The 22,844-nt window shown below is 40.9% G+C and overlaps 1 protein-coding gene across 1 annotated transcript; it reads left to right on the top strand.

Moving 5' to 3' along the window:
- Nucleotides 1-15,972: 15,972 nt before the first annotated feature.
- On the top strand, nt 15,973-18,364 carry RFPL4B (ret finger protein like 4B). Its single transcript, XM_065888639.1, has 2 exons — nt 15,973-16,836; nt 18,194-18,364. Exons 1-2 carry the CDS (start codon nt 15,973-15,975, stop codon nt 18,362-18,364), a joined length of 1,035 nt encoding a protein of 344 aa, XP_065744711.1.
- Nucleotides 18,365-22,844: the final 4,480 nt, after the last annotated feature.

Raw genomic sequence — 22,844 nt, 5'->3', positions numbered from 1 at the left:
CTCTCTCTAGCCATCATCAAGTCTCTCTTTTCTTTGAGAATATAAAATTTTCAAAGGTGTGGGCTAGACCCCTAACTCTGCTTTCTTACCTCATACAGGCATCTGACCTTGGAACTCACCATTCCTTAACTGCTCTCAATAAGGTCACCAATAATGACCTCACAACCCAGATGCAATTGACCTTTCTTAGTCTTTATCTCTGAGGATCTGTGTGCTGCACTTGGCAAAGCTGACCACACTCTCTTTCTTAAAACACTCTATGTATTTCCTTGGTTCCTCCAACACTGTGTCCTCCGGTTCTCTCCTTAACCTGGTTGTGCTTCTCTCTCACGTGGGCTCCTCTCCCTCTACTATCACTTAAAAGTTTGTTGAAGGCAGGACTGGGTGTTAAAGCATAAGGATTTTTGAGGTAGCTTGTCTCTTACTATTTGTGCTTCCATAGATTCTTAACCCCTCTAATGCCCCAGTTTCCTCACCTTTTAAAATGGGATTGATAATATTTCTCATTGTTATGAGGGTTAAATCAGATAACACATGTAAAGTACTTAGTATGGATTTTTCATTTCAAAGAGAAAATTTAATTGTTATGAGCTAACTTAATTATATAAAGAAGCATTCTAAAATGAAATATTAGTTTTCCAATTTGCAGTAGCAGCTCACCAATATCTTATCATGTTTTAGGTTTTTCTAACTGTAAATGTCCTAGGAATTATTTTAAAAATGAAGAAAAAAAGGTGCTTTTCTGAATTTGTCATGACAGAGCCAATTCAAATTTTTAGTAATAGAGGAATATTTAGCAAGATTTTAGGGCATCTAAGACTGTTTTAAAACAACTAGATGTCTAGTTTTGATGGCTACCAAAGATTTAAAAAAAATAAAAGTATTACAACTAAAAAGAAGATTCAAAAACATATAAAATTTCAACACATTTGAATTTCTTGGATCACAAAATTTTTGTTTAACTTGTCCTTATAATTAAAGTGAGCCAATATTTGTTTTAAAAAAAAGGTAAGTTCAAATTTTATTTCTGATAAGTTAGTGCAATTACCAGAGATCTGTTGGCTCCTTTATACAAATAGGATAATAATATGTAACTGAACCAAATTAGGTTGATTTTGAACTTATGTGTGGAGGTCACCATAAATTAGAGCAAATGTATTGATTTCATGTTGTGAGGAGCTCGGAAAGTTTTATTTATGTGCTTTATTTCATGTTTCTTTTTCTTACAACCTGAAGCTGAATGTTAAAAGTAAACATTCTCGGACCAGAATGGATTGAGTTGAGTCTACACTTTGAGTGTCAGATGTCTGAATAGGTTCCATGTCTGTATCTAGAGCCCTTTCATCTTCATCATCCACTCAGTACTTAGAAATAGAACTTATGATTAATGACTGTATCTTTGTATCTGGTTTTATAGGGCCATAGTAATAGAACAGCAGATTCAACTCTTGGCTTTTTTTTTTTTTTTTTTTTTTTTTGCGGGATGCGGGCCTCTCACTGTTGTGGCCTCTTCCGTTGTGGAGCCCAGGCTCCGGACGCGCAGGCTCAGTGGCCATGGCTCACGGGCCTAGCCGCTCCGCGGCATGTGGGATCTTCCTGGACCAGGGAACGAACCCGTGTTCTTTGCATCGGCAGGCGGACTCTCAACCACTGCGCCACCAGGCAAGCCCAATTCGCTCGCTTTTTAATGGGAGATTATTCACATTCTTACAGCTCATTGACCCACTGAGAGGTGCATCTTTTACTCCCCCTATAGGAGGAATCAGAAAACTGCATCCGTTTCTAGGATATCCCCTATCAAAAAGACAAATGAAAACAGGCAGCCAGTGGTAGGGCCATTTAGTGACTTCCTCCAGCCATCTCGTTTCCTGGTGCAATTTAAGGTGGATGAATGGTTCCCTCTGGCTCCAGGATAGCTAACTGGCCCTGGGGAAAATCATTCTCATACGCACGCTTGATGCACACACACCCTTTAATTCTCTTTCCTGACTTGCAGCCCCCCAAATAAAATCCTGATACTGGAGGAAGCAGCAGGTTCTTTCATTGCCATCTCTGGGCTACAAGAATCGAAGAGCAAAATGGATGTTTTCCTCTGAGAACTGGCACTGAACAGAAGGAAGTAAACGACTGCTCCAATTCAAGCATGTTTTAATCTCTGGAGAAGTGGGGACAGAGGAGGGGCAAAATTGGCCAAGGAATCAGTGGGAAAGTCATAAATTTTGTCTCTTATCCCAGCAACTAAGATTCCCCGTTTACAGTGCTGCCCACTCCTTTTTCTCTTTTAAAAGGGTTTGGATAATGAACAATCACTTTCTAAATTCTCAAGTTCAAAAATCTCTCAGTGGAGGAAGAAAAGGGAGTTTTTGAGTAAATCTCTAAAGGCTGGATGAATCGTTTGAAAACATGCTCAGAAATTTCAAGATTCACACGCACCTCATGAATACGCTGTCCTAAACTAAACTAAAGAATCTGGCAGCAAACAAATCCACAATTTTTTACCTCTTTGATACTTTATTCAAAAAGGTCAACTCATAGTCTCTATTTCTTTTAAAGAATTGTCTATCACTGGAAGATACAATGAGCAGTAAACACTATTGTGATCCACTTTTAAAAATGATGGTGCAGTTTGACCTGAACCTAACCATGAGGACACAATTAGACAGATCCAGATGGGGGGGGGGGCATTCTACAAGTCAACTGGCATGGACTTATCAAAATGTCGGTGTCCTTAAAAGCTTAAACAAGAAGGTGGTGGTGGTGGTGGTGATGGTGGGCTGTTCTAGAATCAGGAGATTTTAGAGATATGACAAGCATATAGAATGTAGACCCTTACACCTTGATTCTTGATTGTGATAATGATATTGTCACTGTGAAGGAGAATTCCTTTGTTCTTAAGAGCCACATGCTAAAAAAGTATTTAGAGCAAAATGGCTTGATGTCTCCAACTTATTATTTTTTAAACCACAACATACAGCTGCCCTACTCTTGGAGTAGAGGGAAAAAAACATTTGAATCATGAGGAAGAAGCCTCTAACTATGCTAGAAAAATGAATAAGGAAGCCAGGACAATACTTTGTTTATAACTTGCATATGCAATATGCCATACTCTAGCTGATGTGAGAATAAGGTATACACATGTCTTCTATTCCTGCTGAATCTCATTCTCCCTAGAAACCAGGAGGGCACATCTTACTCCTCCATCCCTCCCCTACATTACACAGCAGAGCGCCCAGCACAGCATTATCAAAGTTCCAATTGAAAGGAATTGGATTACAGAATGTTTTTTGAGAAAGCAGTACAAGTGGCAAAGTACTGAGTAATGGACAGAGAGGTGAGTCTTTCAGAGGTATCAAAGAATTGGGGCAGGATTTTGAAGTTATCCGTCTTGCCAATGAGCTGCTGAAAACCAGTCTTTATGGACCCAGGTGCTAACTGTCAGATGGTCAAAAATGATGACCCAGCAAAATAGCAGAATGGTCAAATCTGTGACTGAGGAGTCTTTAAAAAAAATGTGAATTTATATCAAACTACCCTTGATATTCTTAAAGTAAGAAGCCCCAAAGATTTGCTTTAAAACCATGTTCAAAAACCGCCACATGTGTATATGCCCAGTCCCTAGGCTATATGACCTATTAAAACACAATGATTTTCCACCAGCTTACATAATCATGGAATTTTTTTTTCAAATTTATGAATCAAGCCCTTAGTGTGAGTAGACAGTGAGGGAATTTTTTTATGAAAAGCTTCCCTATTATCATGGTTCATGACTTTTTACAATGCAATTATTGTGGCACATATCATAACATAATTGAGATTCTAGAAATGAAAATGGGTGGTAATTGAAGGAATATAGTCAAGAAAATGCAAATGCCATTTTATTTGCAAATTAAATTAAAAATATAGTGAAGTGAGTATAGAAATTGATTGAAAAATTAATTGAGAGAAACGAACTTGGAATACTTTGTAAGGGACATCTGTAAGAAATTCCTCGCTCTAACACACTTTTTCAGAGAGTAAAACTTTTCCTGTAAGCTAAAACTTTAGTTGAAGCCAGACTAAAGACAGATCATTAGAAGATGTCAGAGTAGCCGAATTTATACTCTGAGGCCAAATGGTGAACTTGTGGACTTGCCGGGCCTGAGCAACAAGCAATAGGGAATTTTTCCAACATGAACTCCAAATCAATATTAGGCTAGAGTTTTTTGTTTTAACATTTGCCTTCTTTTCTTTCTCTCGCTCTCTCCCTCTCCCTCAATCATCTCTGTCCTTATGTTGTTTTTAAACTGCTCTTCATCATGGAACTCATAGTCTACTAGGAGAGCTGGATTATAAATGAATAATCACATTCAATAATTCGATAATTTGGTAGTAGTAAAGATACATTATTAATAATAATTATATGCTAGGATAAGTGCTCCAAAGGAAATGAATGAGGTTCAATAAGATAGTTTATCAAAGGCATGAAACTTGGGCCTGAGCCCAGGGAAAGTTTTGCAGGAGAAGTAATGTTTAAATGAGAAAGGACCCCTTTCAGGCCCAAAGAGCATTTCATCAGTACATGCTCCAGTACTGCGGGGAGGGGCTTAGCACATCATAGAACTGACGGAAGGACCGTGTATAGAGAATAAAGGGGGAGAGTGGTGGGGATTGAGACCATAGAGGTAGACAGTGTCCAGACACTGAGCAATACATGCTGTGTGGGCCTGGGTAAGGATTTTGGTCTTTATCTTAGGGACAATGGGGATGCTCTGAAGAGTTTTAACCAAGAGGCAGGGAGTGGTGGGTGTGAGTAACAGAAAGACTGGAAGGAGGACAGAGTGATGGAGGGCCACCAGTTAGGAGGCTGTTGTTAGCAGTTGGGGCCAGAGATAACGGTGGCTTAGCCTGGGGTAATGGCCGAGGTGGTGGGAGGTGTGTCTAGCTGTGAGAGGTGAGCACCTTGGACAAGCACATGCAGAGAGGAGGGAAAAGCAGAGGCTTGGAAAGTTTCTGGCCAAACTTGTTTGAACATGATACTGGCAGGTGCTTAAAATTAGGGGTCCAAATGACATTTTGCGTGGCTTTGGCCTTCCTGGAAATTATATTTGGATCACGAGAAAGGATGAAAAACTTCCCTCTTCTACAAACGCATCTCACTCTGGGGGAGAGAGAAATCGGTGATTTTGTTTAGTCCCTTGAGCAGTGAGAGCCGTGGTGGGTGGGTGCTCACAGTTAGAGGTTTGAAGCCTTGTCTAACTCTAGGGAACTGGTTTGTTTTGAACTGTCAGATCAGCCTGCAGGAGAAAGGAATAGCTAGATTAGCTGAAGTGCAGAATTTGTGCTGAATTCTCCCTTAATTGAGGCATAGATTGTGTCTTTGCACTGTTACCTTTCCTTGAAAAGCGACTTTAGACCGTTTCTGGAAGATCTGTAGATATCAGAAGGCTCAAGAACGAGTCTTTCTTGCAAAAGTTCTTTCAGTAAAACTGATTGCCAAAAAACAAAACAAAGCAAAACAAAACCACCCATTCCTTTGATATAATTAACTTAAAAAAAATCATGCTGGAGCCCTTTCAGTCTTTTGGATTGAGGAACAAGAGGGTAAGAACCATCACTGAACAAAATCACACGGCGGGAGCCCCCTCTCCCTTGCTCTTTTCCACACTGTGCTGCTGTGACTCCTATTTCTTTTCAGATACTTGTTTCCCAGGGACTGAATTCTTACTTACCTACTCAAGGAGTCATCCTACATTATTATTCTCCCCAGAGTAGTTTTTACAAGACCATGCCCAACATGTTAGGGGAAAAAATATATATTTGGAATCGTGGCATTTCAAGCCCTCTCCTAATGCACAGGACTTCTCAGCATCCAGCCAACTCCTTGCAAAGCTGGTTTTACTGGGGGTCACTAGTATTAGCTACTAGTTGCGTGCCAGCCATGTACTAGGCACAGATTATAATTAACTATTAAATTGAAATTCACCCAGTATTCAGGTATTAGTAGTATTGGTGATTTGGTGAATTACATCCATGATGAAATTCTATTTGAACTTCAAAATCTTTTTCCCCACTGAGCCACCAAAAATGCTGACAATCTCAGCTAACAAGCCTATGTGTGACAGTTCAGTGTTATGCATTGTCTCTTTCCTTGCTACTACCTCACTACTGCAGAGAAAGGACCAGAAATTAGGTACTAAGATGAAAAATAGGAGAGGATGGACCAAATATAGACTGTTGAGCTTTGAACAATTGATTTCTGATAATCCTGGAAGAGGAAATAAAACAGACCTACATGAAGATTTTCTTTTTTTCTACATGTACATAATTCAGTCGTCTTAGAGTTGTGTGCTTCGGGATTTGATTTTTTTAAAAAGCCAAAACAGAATGCCATTTTGCCTGTTCTCTGTGATACCAAGAAAGTGATCACTGATTTTATAAACTGACTTCCCCTGAGTGAGACAATTTCTTGTCTAATTTTACCCCATTGTTCCTAAAATCATCGTCCAATGGATCTCAATGAATCTAACTGCATAAGTGCACATCTCTCATTTATATCTTTTTCTTATAGTCATAAAACCTCCCACAAGTGAAAGGAAAGAGACGCTCATCGATTGGTTTCCTGCTTGCCTTCAGGGTTAGAATCAAAAATATTGCAGTCTGGGGCTCCAGTTCCCCAAGGGACACGGTAGATGGCAGTGTGCGATGAAGATTCCTGCCTCTCAGCCTTGCAGGGGCAACTGACTGGGAAGAGATGGAATCTCTGGACAAGAGTGTTGTTTTTTCCAGCCCAGTCAGAGGAAGAGGTTATCCTCCTAGGAAATGATTTCCCTACATAAACTTGGTTTTGCCGAATCAGTAACTGAAGTTACTTGAACTATACTGACACCAAAGAATCTTAATCTTCTTTAATTTAAGCCTGAAAAAAATCTGCACTTCAAAACTCTTCTTCAGTACATGGAATAATCTTACAGTTATATGATGTGCTGACCTCCCTGTGCTTCAGTTTTTATTAATCCCTGACACAAGATCACTCTGGGCAACCTACAGATAAGTCCTCTGGACATTTCATAAGCACAAGCTGGATATACTTTGTGATTTGACTTTTCAACATCATATCTGGACTAATTTGAGAATCAGTGTATACCCTCAAGGACATGTTTAATTAGGTGAATGTTCTTTGGTTGTTTTAAAGCATTTTAAAGTTTTTTTTGCATAATATCTCCCCTAAAACTTATTGATTATTTCCCAATAGCCCTAAAATATATGTAAGATAATTTAAATGTTTTATTACAGAAGAGACAGACATCTGGGATAGTTTTGTTGAAGATTTTAAAATTTTGTTGAAGATTTTAAAACTGTGACTACTTCATTAATAAGGAAATAAATAATTTCTGGTATGCTGCTCATTCTTAAACACTAGCAGAGGAGAACTTGGTCAACACCAGTAACAGATTTTTTTTTTTTTTAAAGAATTTTCCCAGAATAGAAGTTCTTAGAGGAAAGGAGAGATGTTATGCATAAATTGTGTACAGCACTTTATTACACTGAGATTTAATAACTTAAGTAGACACATATCTACGATCACACTTTCCCACCCTTTCCTCCTATTTGGATTTGTGTCCTTGAATTGGGAGCTTTGCTCTGACCTCCGTTTGAAAGTATGTGTGGCCGCCTGGCCTTTTTCACTTGGACTAATATTCTTTAGTCCAGACCTCTTTGTCCATTGAGAGTTCAGACCTGTGTCCAATTACACCGTCCCCTGGAACACCTGGCTTTGGCTTTTCATGGCCTGACTCACTCTTCTGGCCCCACTTAGGCTGAACTGCTAGGCCTTCTCAGAGTTGCTTCCATTGGACTGGATGGAGGCCTTTGGATTCCAGAATTGTGTTGTCAGTTGCAGGGATCTCTTTCCTCAGTGTCTTCAACATAATCTCTTTTGGGGGTTGCTTTTCCCCTTCCTTAACTGCTGGTGTTTCTCAGGGTTCTGCTCTAGGCCCTCCTTTCTATTCTGCATGGATTTGTGGGCAATCCCAATCAGTCCCTGTCTTCCAGTTACCATTTACGTGTCCATGCTAACCCCTTCTATGTCCAGGTCTGCAGCCCACATCCTTCCCTTGAGATCCAGAACTGTAGATACCTTAAATCTATAGAGACACTTAGATGTCTCCCTGGCACCTATGGTAGGGGCATGGGAGACAGAGGTATAGTAGTACATTATTTGTGGTAGGAGTACATGAATCAATAAAGAAATTCATTACAAACTATCAATCTATAATACTTGTTGGACACTTCCTGTGGACAGTCATGGATAATTGGAATTATTTTAGGGTGGGAAGAGAGCTTGGTTAGGAAATAAAGCTATACCAATTACCTCCCTAACCTTCATGTAGAATAGATTAGTTGACATTGCTTTCAAAAGTCTTTGATGCTATTTTAAGAAATGAGCATTAATTGGTATGAAGGTTCTGAAAAGAAGATGTCTAAAAACAGACCAAAATATGTTGTCCTCTGTTATCTATATGTAGATGTGGTTTAAAGATGTATGAGGGGCTTTCCTGGTGGCGCAGTGGTTGAGGGTCCGCCTGCCGATGCAGGGGACGCGGGTTCGTGCCCCGGTCCGGGAGGATCCCACATGCCGTGGAGCAGCTGGGCCCATGGGCCATGGCCGCTGGGCCTGCACGTCCGGAGCCTGTGCTCCGCAACGGGGGAGGCCACAACAGTGAGAGGCCTGCGTACCGCAAACAAACAAACAAAAAAAGATGTATGAGTAACCAGCAGTCCGGTACATACCACAGATTGTCTTATCTACTTCACTTCATTATTTACTTTCTCAAATATTTGTCTTACCTCCCTTAATGGTGCTGTAACATATAGGGCATCAACAGTGTCATTCCTGATTTGGGATCGCCTCAGTATTTAACAGCGTGCATATCTCAAAGATGGCAGGCAATCATTGCATGTTTGTGTGCAGGGCTTAGGGTGCAGCTGGCTCTTCTGAAGAAGGACAGTTACTTTGGTTAGTTTATTTGGACTTACCTCATGACGACGGGCAGTACAGCGTATTGTGTTCATAGTAATTGAAACATTGGACTGCATAAGTCATCCTACACTGCGTACACAGAACTGGGCTGACTCTGCTAATTAGTCATTGCCATTTCTTGTCTTGCAATGATACCATGCCAAAGAACTCACTAATAGAACTGTAAAAAAACTGAAGAGCTAATGTCCAGGCAGACAAGCACATTTAGAAGTATAGATAAGCCAGTGAGTCACACTCGTCTCTTCAGTTAGGTGATTAACTAAAAGGAAAATATGGGAGAAAATATAGCTGGGATCCAGGGTTTTCAATCCCTGGATGAAGTCTGATGAGACTATCAAGATAGCATGGATCCATATAGTTCCAGAAGCTAAAGAATTAGGTTAGCACCTATTTTAATTGAGCTTCAATTAGATTGGATTGTGTGCATAAAATACACCGATTTTAACAGGGTAGAAGTTTATTTCTGTCTCCTGTGAAAGACTAGAGGTAGGCGATCAAGAGAAGTTTAGTAACACACCAGGGTCACACAGCTTGGTGACAGTAGAACTTTAAATTCATCATCTGAGAAGTTAAAATGATAACAGCACCTACCTTCTGAGCTGCAAGGATTCAATGCTAGAAAACGTGACATACTTAGAAAAATGCCTGGCAACACAGTAAAATTGCTCAGTAAGTGTTATTTGATAATGTGAGGGACCTCGGATGAATCAAGAGATCACATCCATAAATGAAACCTAACATAGTGATAACTTTCTTGGAGGAAGTATGCAGGGTGCTATGAGAGGATATAATTGGGCTGACTTCCCTGGCAATCCAGTGGTTAAGACTCTGTGCCTCCACCGCAGGGGGCATGGTTCAATCTCTGGTCGGGGAACTAAAATCCCGCCTGCAGCCAAGAAAAACAAACAAACAAACAAACACAAAAAACTGGGCTTCTGACCTAGTCTGGGGAACACTCCCCAGAAGAACTGACACTCCAGCTGTATCTGAACCATGACTAGGTGTTAGCTGGGTGGCTGGCTGAACCTGGTTCCAGCCGGAGAGAACTGACCTGTCCTGAATTAGCAGGGAGCACTGGGAAAGGACTGAAAGGAGGGTTTGTGGATTTCAGAAGATGAGGCTAGAGAGAGGGGCAGCATTTTGGTCTGTATCCGAAAGCAGTGGGCAGCCACCAAGGAGGATGCCTTGGGGGAGGACGCAGTTATCGAGGCTGGATCTTCGACTTATTCCTGAGCCTGATTTGCAGTCTCTGACCTCGGGGAGGCTGATGAGCCCTGCCCGAGGTCGGGACTACTGGCGGCTTGCCTTGATTACCTGGATTTCCCGAGGGCGGGGCGGGGCGGCTCAGGTCTTTTGAAGAGATTTGCTGGCTGCGTTCAATAATATCAAAAAACAAAAAAACCCCAAAAATCCATTGAACATCAGATAGTTAGGGGGAAAGGAAATTTATTTTGACTCGGGCTTCCTCACCTACGTAAAAATATTTCATCAGCCCTAAACCAGAGGAGAAAACATATGGATAATCTGAAAACACTTACACTTGGCTCTAGAAATTGCAAAGATAAATAGCACCAGAGGCAGGGTCACATGTTTGTCATTGTTCCTGCACACTCACCACTCACGCAAATTCACACTGACCCCCTATGGCCTCTGCTTAGACTCTGGTACCTACAAGGTGACAGAAGGGTGAGGCTCCTTGGGGTGACTAAGCATTACTTCTTTACTTGAGGGTGGGTGGCCTAGGGTCATTGAAATTTACATAGAGACCCAGATTAGAACTTGCTATTTTTACAGATAATTTGCTGTAGATAAGCAACTCTGTGGCCAGTTCTTATCCAGATAGGAACACACTTTGTGAATAAAACACATAAACATTATTCAATTTTTTTCTCAATATTTTTGACAAAAAAACCCACCAGAGGAATGAAATATAAGAGGTCCTGAGTACGGATTAGACTAGAGGACTAGAGTACGGATTACATATTATCAAGTATATAACTATGGAGTCTCATCATCCTTGACATTTTTTGTAGAGTCTGTCCTTTACACTAAGTGCAGAAGTGCAACATTCTACATATTCTAAAATGCCTAAAATATTCTCTTCGTGGAGCTCACCGGGTCTGCAAAGCATGGCTCCTTTTGAAGAAGAGAGCACAGAGCACCATTAGTGGGCTTTAGTGGCGTTAATAATTCAGAGAGGTGCCCTCCATCTTCTTTCAGATACACAGAAGGGTCCACTTTAATGTATAACAGGGCTGCAGAGAAGAGAGGAGTCAAGTCCCATGCCAGGGGATGGAAGCTAATTGTGAAAAGTTGCCCCACGACAGCTGCTGCCTTATGAAAAATGTGAACTGTGGTTTAAGCAAACACTTCATCTTCTTGTAGGGATGTTAGATTCCCGACAGGGCTGACTATGTCCCCCTCCCTCACCAGAGGCTGCATCTTATCTAACTAGCAGGTGTGAAAGTCAATTTCTTTTTTAATCAGGAAGCTACAGACGCAAGCTCATTTTGTGATTTAATCTTAACTTGTAGAAGCACTAATGATAATTAAAAATTATTCTAAAAATTAAAAAAATCTTCGTGCACATTTTTGATATGTTGTCATGAGCGTATTAAGACATTACAGATAAGTGGCTCCAAATATTTCCAGTACCTGAAAATTTTAAAAATGACATTTCTTCCTGAACTCAGCATTATGGTAGTAATGAAGAATCTGGAATTAAAGTATTTCTGGGGAAGAAATATTTCTCCCAGCAGACAAAGACTCAGAGGCAGCAGCGAGTCAGTTATTATATAATCAAGCCACAATCAGAGCTGGCTGAAAAATGTACATCAATGAGAGATGATCCTTTTTGTCATAGTTAAGCATCTGTTGAGGGCCTATTAGATATCAGACAGTGCTATAGAGAACAACCTGATTTGGCATCGTCATCGCAGTTAAATAATTTAAATAGAAAAAAAAAAAGAAAGGAACCTCATCATAATTGGGCAAAGGTAGGAAAATGATTCATATTTAGCTATGTCATATGAATTAGTTCTGAGATTGCAGAAGCCATACAAAAGGATGGTTGGGTTTGTCATTAGGGTCTTTGGTTGCCAAGAGACTAAGATTTGGGGCTGTCTCTTGGAGTTATGAAATCTGATGTAGAGCAATGGTCCTCCAATAATGGTCAGAGGGCGTCCTGACCATTAGAGGCCCTGTTAGGACATCTAATACTAATTAGGACAAGTTCTTCACTTTCCAGCTAAATATCTGTGGGAAGCCAAATTTTCTTCACGTAGTTCAACCAAAACAACATATCGCAACAGATCAGCAGAGGCAGATGTGAGAATCCATCTGTCTTCTGTTAAGCAGGAATTACAGTGATTTGCAAACATGCAAAAGAGTGGTATTCTACTCACTAATTATTATTTTTTTTGGAAGGAAAATAAAGTTATTTTTTCATAAAACTGTGCTATTTATGTTAACATATAATGGTTTTATTTTAAATGAATTAAATAAGTTCTTTAAAAATTTCCCTCAGTTTGAATTTCTAATGGTGTGTATATGGAGAAATAAAATTCACATAAACACAAAGATTTTTGGGGTTCTCAGGTTTAAGAGTGTCAAGGGTCTTGAGATGAAGATTTTAAAAAGTTTGAGACCCACTGCTGTAGATGTTTAACTTATGAAAATGGAATCAGCCAACAGATAAAATTACAATGAAAGATGTACAGTTGCCCTTGCTAGAAGGACAAGAAACTTCTGGGAAATGGGAAGTTATTCAGAATGCATGTATTGCAGGGAAGTGTTTACTCTTAGATTGCCCTTAGCAACAGGAATTCATTGACCTTCCAACTCCCTTTATGATTTATTTTAAATTAATTTTTTAAGAATTGAAGTGTAGTTGATTTACAATATTGTGTTTCATGTGTACAGCAAAGTGATTCAATTATATATATACTTTTTTTCAGATTATTTTCCATGGTAGCTTATCATAAGATATTGAATAGAGTTCTCTGTGCTAGACAGTAAATCTTTATTGCTTATCTGTTATCTATTTTACATACAGTAGTTTGTATCTGTTAATCCCATACTCTTAATTTACCCCTCCCCTACTCCCTTTCCTCTTGGGTAACCATATGTTTGTTTTCTATGTCTGTGGGTCTATTCCTGTTTTGTAAATAAGTTCATTTGTATCTTTTTTTTTTTTTTTAGAATCTACATATAAGCCATTTCGTATGATATTTGTCTTTCTCTGTTTGACTTCACTTTGTATGATAATCTCTAGGTCCATCCATGTTGTTGCAAATGGCATTATTTCATTCTTTTTTATTACTAATATTCCAGTATATATATATGTATATGTCACATTGTCTTAAACCAATCATCTGTTGATGGGCACTTCGGTTGCTTCCATGTCTTGGCTATTGTAGATAGTGCTGCCATGAACATTGGGGTGCATGTATCTTTTCAAATTAGAGTTTTCATCTTTTTTGATAATTGTGTCTTAGCTCTCCTTCATTATGATTTTCATTGCTCTTTCTACTTCCAGTACAGACACTATATAATTTATTGTTTAAACTAGAACTCTCTTAAAGTAAAGGGAGGTTTTATTAATATGGCAGGGCAACAGGCTTACCTGGCTGCTCTCTTTCTTATCCTGTTCAATAACTACCCTCCAAGAGAGGAATTGCTGAATCAAAGGATATGAAAACTCTTCTAGATCCTGTTCATTAACAGCTGTACTAGAGATGTGATTACATTAGGCAAGACTTGATTAGATTTCAGTAGTGTGTTTCTGTATTTGATCTCTAAAACATTTTGTTGTTTAAAGTTGAGCTCTGAAATTAGATAATCTCATTCAGATGGCAGTAGGTTCGCTAGTTGAACTCAAAGAGGATAACTGTAGTACTGTGAAATTTGGCATGTGATTTCATGCCATCATTTTGCCCCGGAAGAGTAAATTCACTTGATAAGATTTGAGGCCTAGACTTTGATCCTGATTGTGGGCGGGGACTGTGCCCCAGGCACTATAAAAAGCCAGATTGTCAGAGCTCCCACTCACTTCACCAAGAAGCCTGGAGAGGTAAAAGTGCAGACTTCAGAGCTTCAGGGCATCAGCTGAAAGTCCCCAAATCAATGTAAGCAATCATTTCTGTCTGGGTTGTTTCCACTATCCCATTTCTCTCTCATTAGCTATAATTATCTTTTGAATACCCAGGAGTGGAATTGCTGGATCATATGGTAGTTTTATTTTTAATTGTTTGAGGAACCTCCATACTGTTTTCCATAATGGCTGCACCAATTTACATTCCCACCAACAGTGCACAAGTGTTCCCTTTTCTCCACATCCTCACCAACACTTGTTGTTTGTAGATTATTTATTTATTTATTACTGTAGGTCCTTGTTGGTTATCTATTTTAAATACAGCAGTGTGTACATGTCAATACCAAACTCCCAATCTATCTCTCCCCCCAATCCATTCCCCTTTGTTAACCATAAGTTCATTCTCTCAGTCTTTGAATCTGCTTCTGTTTTGTAAGTAAGTTCATTTGTATCATTTTTTTGTCTTTTTTTAGATTCCACATATAAGCAATATCATATGATGTCTGTCTTTCTCTGTCTGGCTTACTTCACTTAGTATGATAATCTCCAGGTCCATCCATGTTGCTGCAAATGGCATTATTTCATTCTTTACAATGGCTGAGTAATATTCCAGTGTGTTTATGTACCACATCTTCTTTATCCATTCATCTGTTGATGGACATTTATGTTGCTCGCATGCCTTGGCTACTGTAAACAGTGCTGCAATGAACATTGGGGTACATGTATCCTTGTGAACCATGCTTTTCTCTGCATATGTGCCTAGGAGTGGGATTGCTGGATCATATGGTAGCTCTATTTTTAATATTTTAAGGAACCTACATAGTGTTCTCCATAGTGGCTGTACCATGTTTGTAGATTTTTTGATGATTGCCATTTGAACAGGTGTGAGGTGATACGGTGGTTTTGATTTGCGTTTCCCTGATGATTAGCAATGTTGAGCATATTTTCATGTGCCTGTTGGTCACTTTTATGTCTTCTTTGGAAAAATGTCTATTCAGATCCTCTGCCCACTTTTTTTTTTTTTTTTTTTTTGCGGTACCCGGGCCTCTCACTGTTGTGGCCTCTGCCGTTGAGGAGCACAGGCTCCGGACGCATAGGCTTAGGCGGCCATGGCACATGGGCCCAGCTGCTCCACAGCATGTGGGATCTTCCCAGACTGGGGCACGAACCCGTGTCCCCTGCATCGGCAGGCGGACTCTCAACCACTGCGCCACCAGGGAAGCCCCTCTGCCCATTTTTTAAACTGGGTTTTTCGTTTTGATGTTGAGTTGTATGGGTTCTTTGTATGTTTTGGATGTTAACCCCTTATCAGATATATAAAATGCCTTCTCCCATTCAGTAGGTGGCCTTTTCTTTTTTTAATGATTGTACTTAGGTGTGGAAATTCTTTTTCTTCAACTGCAAATGACTTACAAAGTAATGCTGTTTAGGGGGTAAAGACTGTGCTCCTGGTTCCTGTTAAAGACCCAGTTGGGAAAAAGAAAAAAGACCCAGTTTGGCTCACCTCCTACGGGGAGAAGCTGTGGTCAGAGCAGATAAGACTTCACCCAGAAGTCTCCAGACAAGGTAAGCTGTCTCCCATGAAAAGACAATGTCCAACTGTCCTATTTCTCTTTCTTGTGATCACTTAAATTTTGGATAGTTTTCCTCACAGACAGTGCCTTTGCTATGATTCTCTGTTGACTTAGTGTCACTTTCCTGTCTAAACTACAGAAAGGTTTACATTATTTAATTTTTGTATTGGATTTAGGTACATCCTGACTATTGAAGAGCAGATCAGGTACTGAAGGCTCCCGATCGCTCCCAGAAGCTAATAAAGGGCTGCTTCAGATCAATTCTGCTAGAGTGAACTTCAGGGACCATGGCCAACCGTCTGCAAGAGGAGGCAGCCTGTCCAGTCTGTCAGGAGGTTTTTCTCAACCCCATTGTTCTCTCCTGTGCCCACACTTTCTGCTTTGATTGCATGCAAAGTTGGATGGAAGAACAGAAGGATCTGAAATTGATCTGTCCCGTGTGTCGAGGCATCAATGAGAATCCTCCTTTGGAGGAATGGCAAGTTGGAGAACTGATTCTTCTCATCACACAGCATGGTTCCCAACTGGAGCAGGGTCTGCATGTGAATGACGAGTACCTGAAGTTCTGGGAGGACATAACTCTGGATGCAGCCACCGCCAACCCCTTTCTTGTCCTCTCTGATGACCTAAGGAGTGTCCAGTGTGGGAAGATCTGCCAGAACCTGATGGAAGATCCCCAGAGATTTGCATACTGGGCTTGTATCCTGGGCACTCCGTGCTTCTCCTCTGGCTGTCATTACTGGGTGGTAGAAGTGGGAGAGGGGAATGAGTGGGCTCTGGGGGTCTGCAAAAAATCGGTTGACAGGAAGAGGAAGAGCGGTTTTTCCTCTGAACATGGCTTCTGGATCATCAGCATGAAGGCGGGAATAATCTATACCTGCTCCATCCCAGAAACCAGAATTCCTGCAAGCCCTGGCCTTAGCCAAGTAGGAATTTTTCTAGATATTGAATTGGAAGAAATCAAGTTTTTTGATGTTAGCAATGATGCCCTCATCTACATACACAGTAATTTCTCCTGTTTGGAGCCTTTGTGTCCATTCTTTAGTCCTGAGCTCCCCGGAGAAGGTGATAATGGTGGCCCCCTAACCATCTGTCCATCAGGAACTCATCCCTTCCTAGAAACGTCCTGTGAGGTGAATGAGATCTCTGATGTGAGAAATGTCAGAATGACTCAAGAAGAGACAATTTTGTAGACTTTGTAGCTAAGCGATTTAAATTGATTTGAAGGTGTATTTTGTAGACCTTGCAGCTAAATAACTATGGGGTGTAGGGGGTGTTATTAAGCACTTTAAAGCCTCAGTTTTTCAGTCTTTACTTGGGGATAATTATATCTCTCAGCCAAACAGCTGTGATGATTAGAGACTACACTGTGCATTTATTCTGTAGTATATACAATGGGGAGTTTTAGATTATAAATTAAATTATTACATTTTGTGGATAGGAACAATGCCTTTTTCATTATTTCATGCCTTTTCTATAGTATAATTCCTGATAATGATAACTGTCTGGGGAAAAAGAAGAATGAGATGCCAGAGTGAGATATTTTGACATGAAAGTTAAATGAGAGAGACAAATGTACTGGGAAAGAACTATGTTTTATTTTTACTTTCTTGAAAGACAAAGAACCTTTCACTGAGGTAGTGTTAGTGGTGATTCATGTTTGTCCTAATGAGAATGTTCAATAATTGGCATATTGGGTGGTTGTCAAAGTGGTATTGTATATATGATGGCCAAAAAGGTGCCAATAGGGTCAGAGAGTATCTGTCCTGGACTCCTTGCTTGGTGCCCTGCAGTTAACGTTGCACTTCCCTCTACCACAACTCGTTGTCAGTAGATTGGCTTTACTACACATGGGTGAGCAGACCCAAGTCTGGTCCAGTAACAGTTTCTCTAAGATTCTGGACCTTCTGGAATCAATTATATAAGGAGGGAAATGACTGTTTGGAACACTGGATCCTCTCACAACCTATCTGTAATTTGTGCCCCTCCCCCCCATCACACCCACACTGTCCTAGACTGCAGTTTCCCACAACCCAGTCTTAAATACTCATGATGGCTCCTTTTCAAACCATTCAGGGGCTTTCGGGTTGTATTTTTAAAATTTTACTGAGTCAGCCACTTCTAAGGTGGCATCTGTCCTAGGAATGCTGGGTTGGGACATGTTCTGGACTCTGACTTTGACTTCCTTTCCAAAGAGACCCAGAATTGTTGCAGGAAGAGGGACCCCTTCCAGGGCTGAAGAGTGGGCTCTTGTCTAACACTCAGAAATGAATTGCCTGAGGAGACATATGTACTGACAAAGCAAAAGACTTTACAGTAAGTCCCCTACATAAGAACCTTCAAGTTGTAAACTTTCAAAGATGCGAATGTATGTTTGCATGTCCAATCACGTAAGTTAGTTTACATGTCTGGCATACATTGTCACGTACGTGCATCCTCTACAAGTGGTTGTGCTTTTGTGTATTTTACTGTACAGTACTGTATAGAGTACAGTATCTTTATTTCAAGCCCAAGTTGTCCAGAAGCAAGCGTAAAAGCAGCGGTGATGTAGTTGGTACTTCTAAGAAGCGCCAAGTGATAATGATGGAACTTGCTGTGCAACACGAGGAGCTTACTAATGAAGTCCTGATGGAACTGCAGGCGCAGAGAAGGGACAGAGACAATAGGAAGAAGAAGTAACTGAAGAACCAAAGAGATTCACAACACAGGAAATGGCAAGGGGATTTTCTTTACTTGAGGAGGCACTGTTAGTTTTTGAGTCATAGGACCCGAACATAGAACGGTACATGAAGGTTGCAGCAGCCTATCAGAATGTAATCCAGCACTACCGTGTCATCTATGACGAGAAAAAAAGAGCTACTACCCAGACATCACTGGATCGTTTTTTCAAGAGGGTAGATAGAATTGAATCCAGCAAGGAACTGGAACCTGTGCCATCAACATCAGGTGTGAGTGAAACTGCAGCATGCCCTCCATCTTCTATTGCTGACGATCCTTCAGCTCTACCATCTCCCACCTCCTCTCCCTCCTCCAGTCAGTAACTCTTCTTGCCTGTTCACTCAGTGCCAGCCCCTCTATGCCAGCTGTTGTACTGTACTACTGTACTTTTCAAGGTACTGTACTGTAGGATTAAAAATGTTTTCTTTAGTTTGTGTGTCTGTTTTTTATGTATTATTTGTGTGAAAAGTATTATAAACCTATTACAGTACAGTACTGTATAGCCGATTGTGTTAGTTGGGTACGTAGGCTAACTTTGTTGGACTTACGAATAAATTGGACTTACGAACGTGCTCTCGGAACAGAACTCGTTCGTATGTAGGGGACTTACTGTATTGGGAAGGGGCTATGGCTGGGCGGAGAGCTGCAGGGTAAGGGAACCCAGGAGAACTGCTCTGCCACGTGGCTCGCAGTCTCAGGTTTTATGGTAATAGGTTAGTTTCCGGGTTGTCTCTGGCCAATCATCTTGCTTGGCCCATATTTGGTCTGACTCAAGGTCCTTCCTGGTGGCGCCAATATCTCTCAGCCAAGCTGGAGTCTAGCGCAAAGGATTCTGGGAAGTTGGTAGGACAATATTATGGGATGGCGTCTCCTCCTTCCTTTTGGCCCATCCCGAATTCTCCTGGTTAGTTTTCAGTGGCAGCACCATGTTCTTTATCGGGACCTCCTGTGGTGAGACAACTCATCATGCCTGGCCAGTGCGAGCGGTTTCGGTTAATGGTTCCCTAACAGAATTGTCATCTCCCATTTCTTTCCAACTCCATTGGAGATGAGGGACAGCCCAGCTGTGGTGTTTTGTTGTTGTTGTTATTCCCTTTTGATCCATATGATTTTATTTCAGGGGTCTCCTTGCCCTTCTCTGACACTGGGCCTAGGTGGGGACCATCCCAATCCACCTTAACAGGTGTTTGTATTGTTGAAACAAAAGTTTTCTGAGACAATACCTATGACGAGTAATAACACTATAATTTTATTTTATTATATTTTATTAGAAAAAATGCTGGTCTCACACACTAATTTGATTTCAGAACTCACCAATAGGTTAGAAGTGCAATTTGAAAAGCTGGGAAGGTCCCTGGGCTTCTCATGTCTTTGAGTGCTAAAGAGAAGGCAGCCCCAGTTTCCTAGAACTAGAGGTAACAGTATATATTATAATCTGCATATTTCAGCTTCTCTTAAGGACCATTTGCTTTAAGGGACTTTCTATCTCTTCTTCAGGGGGATTTAAGTTCTAAGCTTTCCTTCATCCCAGCTAAAGGACCTGAGTGATTTTTTTCTTCATCAAACATTAAGGGAAAATGCCAGTGGCCAATGATTGGCCTGTTTCTTTTTTTCCTATCTGAATCACTGTGGCCCAGGGGAAATGATGGGGGCTGGGTCACAGTCTCATCCTGTTGTCAATCGGTATTTTTCCTTAGCAAAGTATTTCACATATCCAGCTCTTTAGCATGTCTATTGCTACAACCCTAATCTAAACCTCACACGTATCTCATCTGGACGGTTGTGACAGCCTCCTAACCTCCTTGCTCCACCCGCACCTTTCCATAGTTCACTTCCACCTGGGCACCAAAATGATTCTTTTAAACTATCCATCAGGCCATTCCTGTCTTAAACCCTGCAAGGATTAATAGGTCAGGGGGAATAAATTCTCTCAGATGCCCTCCCCCACACTCTCCCCTCACTCCTCTCCAGGAGCACTAGCTTTCTTTCCACCAGAGCCAGCTTCCCAGGGCTCAAATCCTATTTTTGTTACTTTCAGTTTTGTGATTTTGGACAAGTTATCCAACTTCTCTATGCCTCAGTTTCCTACTTAGTAAATAGGGATTAATAAGAAACCCAGCCTTTAGGATTGTTGTATGGATTAAATTTGATAATTCACCTCGATTGTTTAGCTCTGGGCCTTGCTTGTAGACTGTGCTATTTGTTGCCAATTAGTGACACCATCTAGTATCTTTGGTGATGTTTGAGGTTGGCTATTTATTTAACACACTCCTTATCATGTTGGAAACATCTTTTTAATCCCAGTTTTTAAAATACTTTAAACTTATTCAGGAAGAGGTATTGCATTTTGACTAGTCTTTTAGTAATGAAACAATTGTTTGGTATTACTTATGGATTGATAGAAGAAAGCATCTTGGTGTGCCCATCCCCCTCACACATCTGTGTAAGTTCCTTCCCTCCTTCTTCCCATCCCCCAGCTAACCCCTCCCACTGTTGCAAATTGTGGTGTGGACTGATGTATACAGAAAGGTTTTAATTGGCTCTGGGGGTAAAGGTGGAGTCAATTTGGGGAACAGAACTCTGGTTGCCTCAAAAAGCAATAGTAGTATGAGGATAATTACAATTCTGAATCTAATTGGTATATTAGGATAATAACAATTATTATTGCACCTCCCACCTCCCTTCCAACAGCCCTTCTCAAATTTCAGCTTTCCAGCCCTCAGCCCTTACTACCCCCATCTGGGAATCCTTAATAAAATACCTCCCCACCCAAACTTGGACGGAATCATACCCCTTACTCTTTTTTTCACATCTACCTCTGCCTCTCCCTCACTATCCCTCCAAGCAATATGTTTTATACATAATGTTCTTTCCACTGTGGTCTTCTTGGACTAAACTGATTAAGTACCTATCCCACCCTACCTCAATTAGCATAACTGACTAAAACTACAGGCTAGGTGGGGAAGGAGAACAAGAAAAGGCTGTGGAGATGCAGGGAAAGAAGGATGAGGGCCGGGCTGAGCTCCAACCAAGGCTAATGGTGAAGGAGGAACTCAGCCCTTCCCACCTGAGTCACAGGGATGGGGAAAAGCTTACACTACCTTCAACATCTCTGTTTGGGAGGAAGACTAGTTCCCCACCACTCCAAGACATAGTTGATTTGAATGACTTTATTTGGCCATAAAGGCTCAGATGACATAAGCAGCCGGAGCAATGGTTCTCAGCCCTGGTTTCTCCTTACAGTCATGTGAGGAATTTCAAAAGTTCCCAGACCCCAAACCACATCCTAAACCAATCAAACTGGAACCTTGGGGATGGGACCCAGACAGTGGTACTTCTCCAAGTTTTCTAGGTGATTTCAGTGTGTAGCCAGGGTTGAAAATCACTGGACTAAAGAACTGGTTCCAAAAGTTTATTGTGCCTCAGAATTTCTTGGATGAATTCAGTAGGTCTGGGGTGGGGCCCCAAAATTTGCATTTGTAATCAGTTCCCAAGTGATGCTGGTGGGGACCACACTTAGAAACCAGTGGACTAGAGGACAGAGTGCACTTTAATTTTCATTCTTGAATTAAGTCCATTAATTACTTTAAAATTTAATTCCATTTTAGTTTTAATTTAACTTTAATTCTTGCATTAAAAACCAAAACAAATTAGAAAAACCCTGGGACAGTTGAAGAGAAGGGAGGGGGAATGAGGCAGGTTAGCTGGGATTAGATCAGTGTGTTTTGAAAACTCAGATAACATTATGGGCATTCTAGCCCACCACCAGCCCCTCTGCATATTGATCACAAGATTTTCATCAATTCTGATACCCTGATAATACTCCAAAGTGTGTATAAAAATGACTGTTCACTATAATGTCCCAAGCCTGTATTCTTAATATTTGGTTTTAGGACTTTCTGTAAGAAAAAGATTCTTGTTCAAGCCTTTCTGGGCCACCTTTTTTCCATAGAAAGCAATCAGGAAAAAGTGGTGAGATTTTCTGCTCCTTAAGAGGTTACTGTCTCTGGACAGTCTGTACATGTTCACTTAGAGTTTGGTGAGTGCTGTTCTTTGTTTTTCATAGGTGGCAGATTCTGCCCAGACTCTAAAATGTACTGATATGTGTGGGTGCCACATGCAGCCTGGTCTTAGACTTCCTCGTGGCAAGCTTCTAAGAACCTTTCTTAAGAAACAGCTGGCTCTCCCTCTTTGCCCACTTTTTGGTCTCTTCCTTCACCCTGCTGCTCTACTCTCTTGGACCGTAAGGTTAAGGGGCTGCCTCAGGGCCTGAGAGAAGCCTGTGCCCATGAAGTGTACAGGGACACCTGACGGCTGCACAGCCTCTCTGCTTGCCTTGGAACTTCACCTCTGACTTGACCAATGTGATACAGAAATAAACAGCTTTCCATTTTAAGCCTGTGTTATGATGTGATTTCTTTCTATTTTTTGGATTTTATTT

The sequence above is a fragment of the Phocoena phocoena genome, chromosome 12, assembly GCF_963924675.1.
Source record: "Phocoena phocoena chromosome 12, mPhoPho1.1, whole genome shotgun sequence".
In the NCBI taxonomy this organism is placed as follows: Eukaryota; Metazoa; Chordata; class Mammalia; order Artiodactyla; family Phocoenidae; genus Phocoena; species Phocoena phocoena.
The sequence above is the reverse complement of the archived record's forward strand: the minus strand, read 5'-3'. Positions and strand labels throughout refer to the sequence as shown.

Coding starts and splice junctions, on each gene's coding strand:
- RFPL4B (XM_065888639.1), top strand. CDS start 15,973: ATGGCCAACCGTCTGCAAGAGGAGGCAGCCTGTCCAGTCTGTCAGGAG. Junction 16,837..18,193: donor AGGTGAATGAGATCTCTGAT/GTGAGAAATGTC, acceptor CTTTATTTCAAG/CCCAAGTTGTCCAGAAGCAA.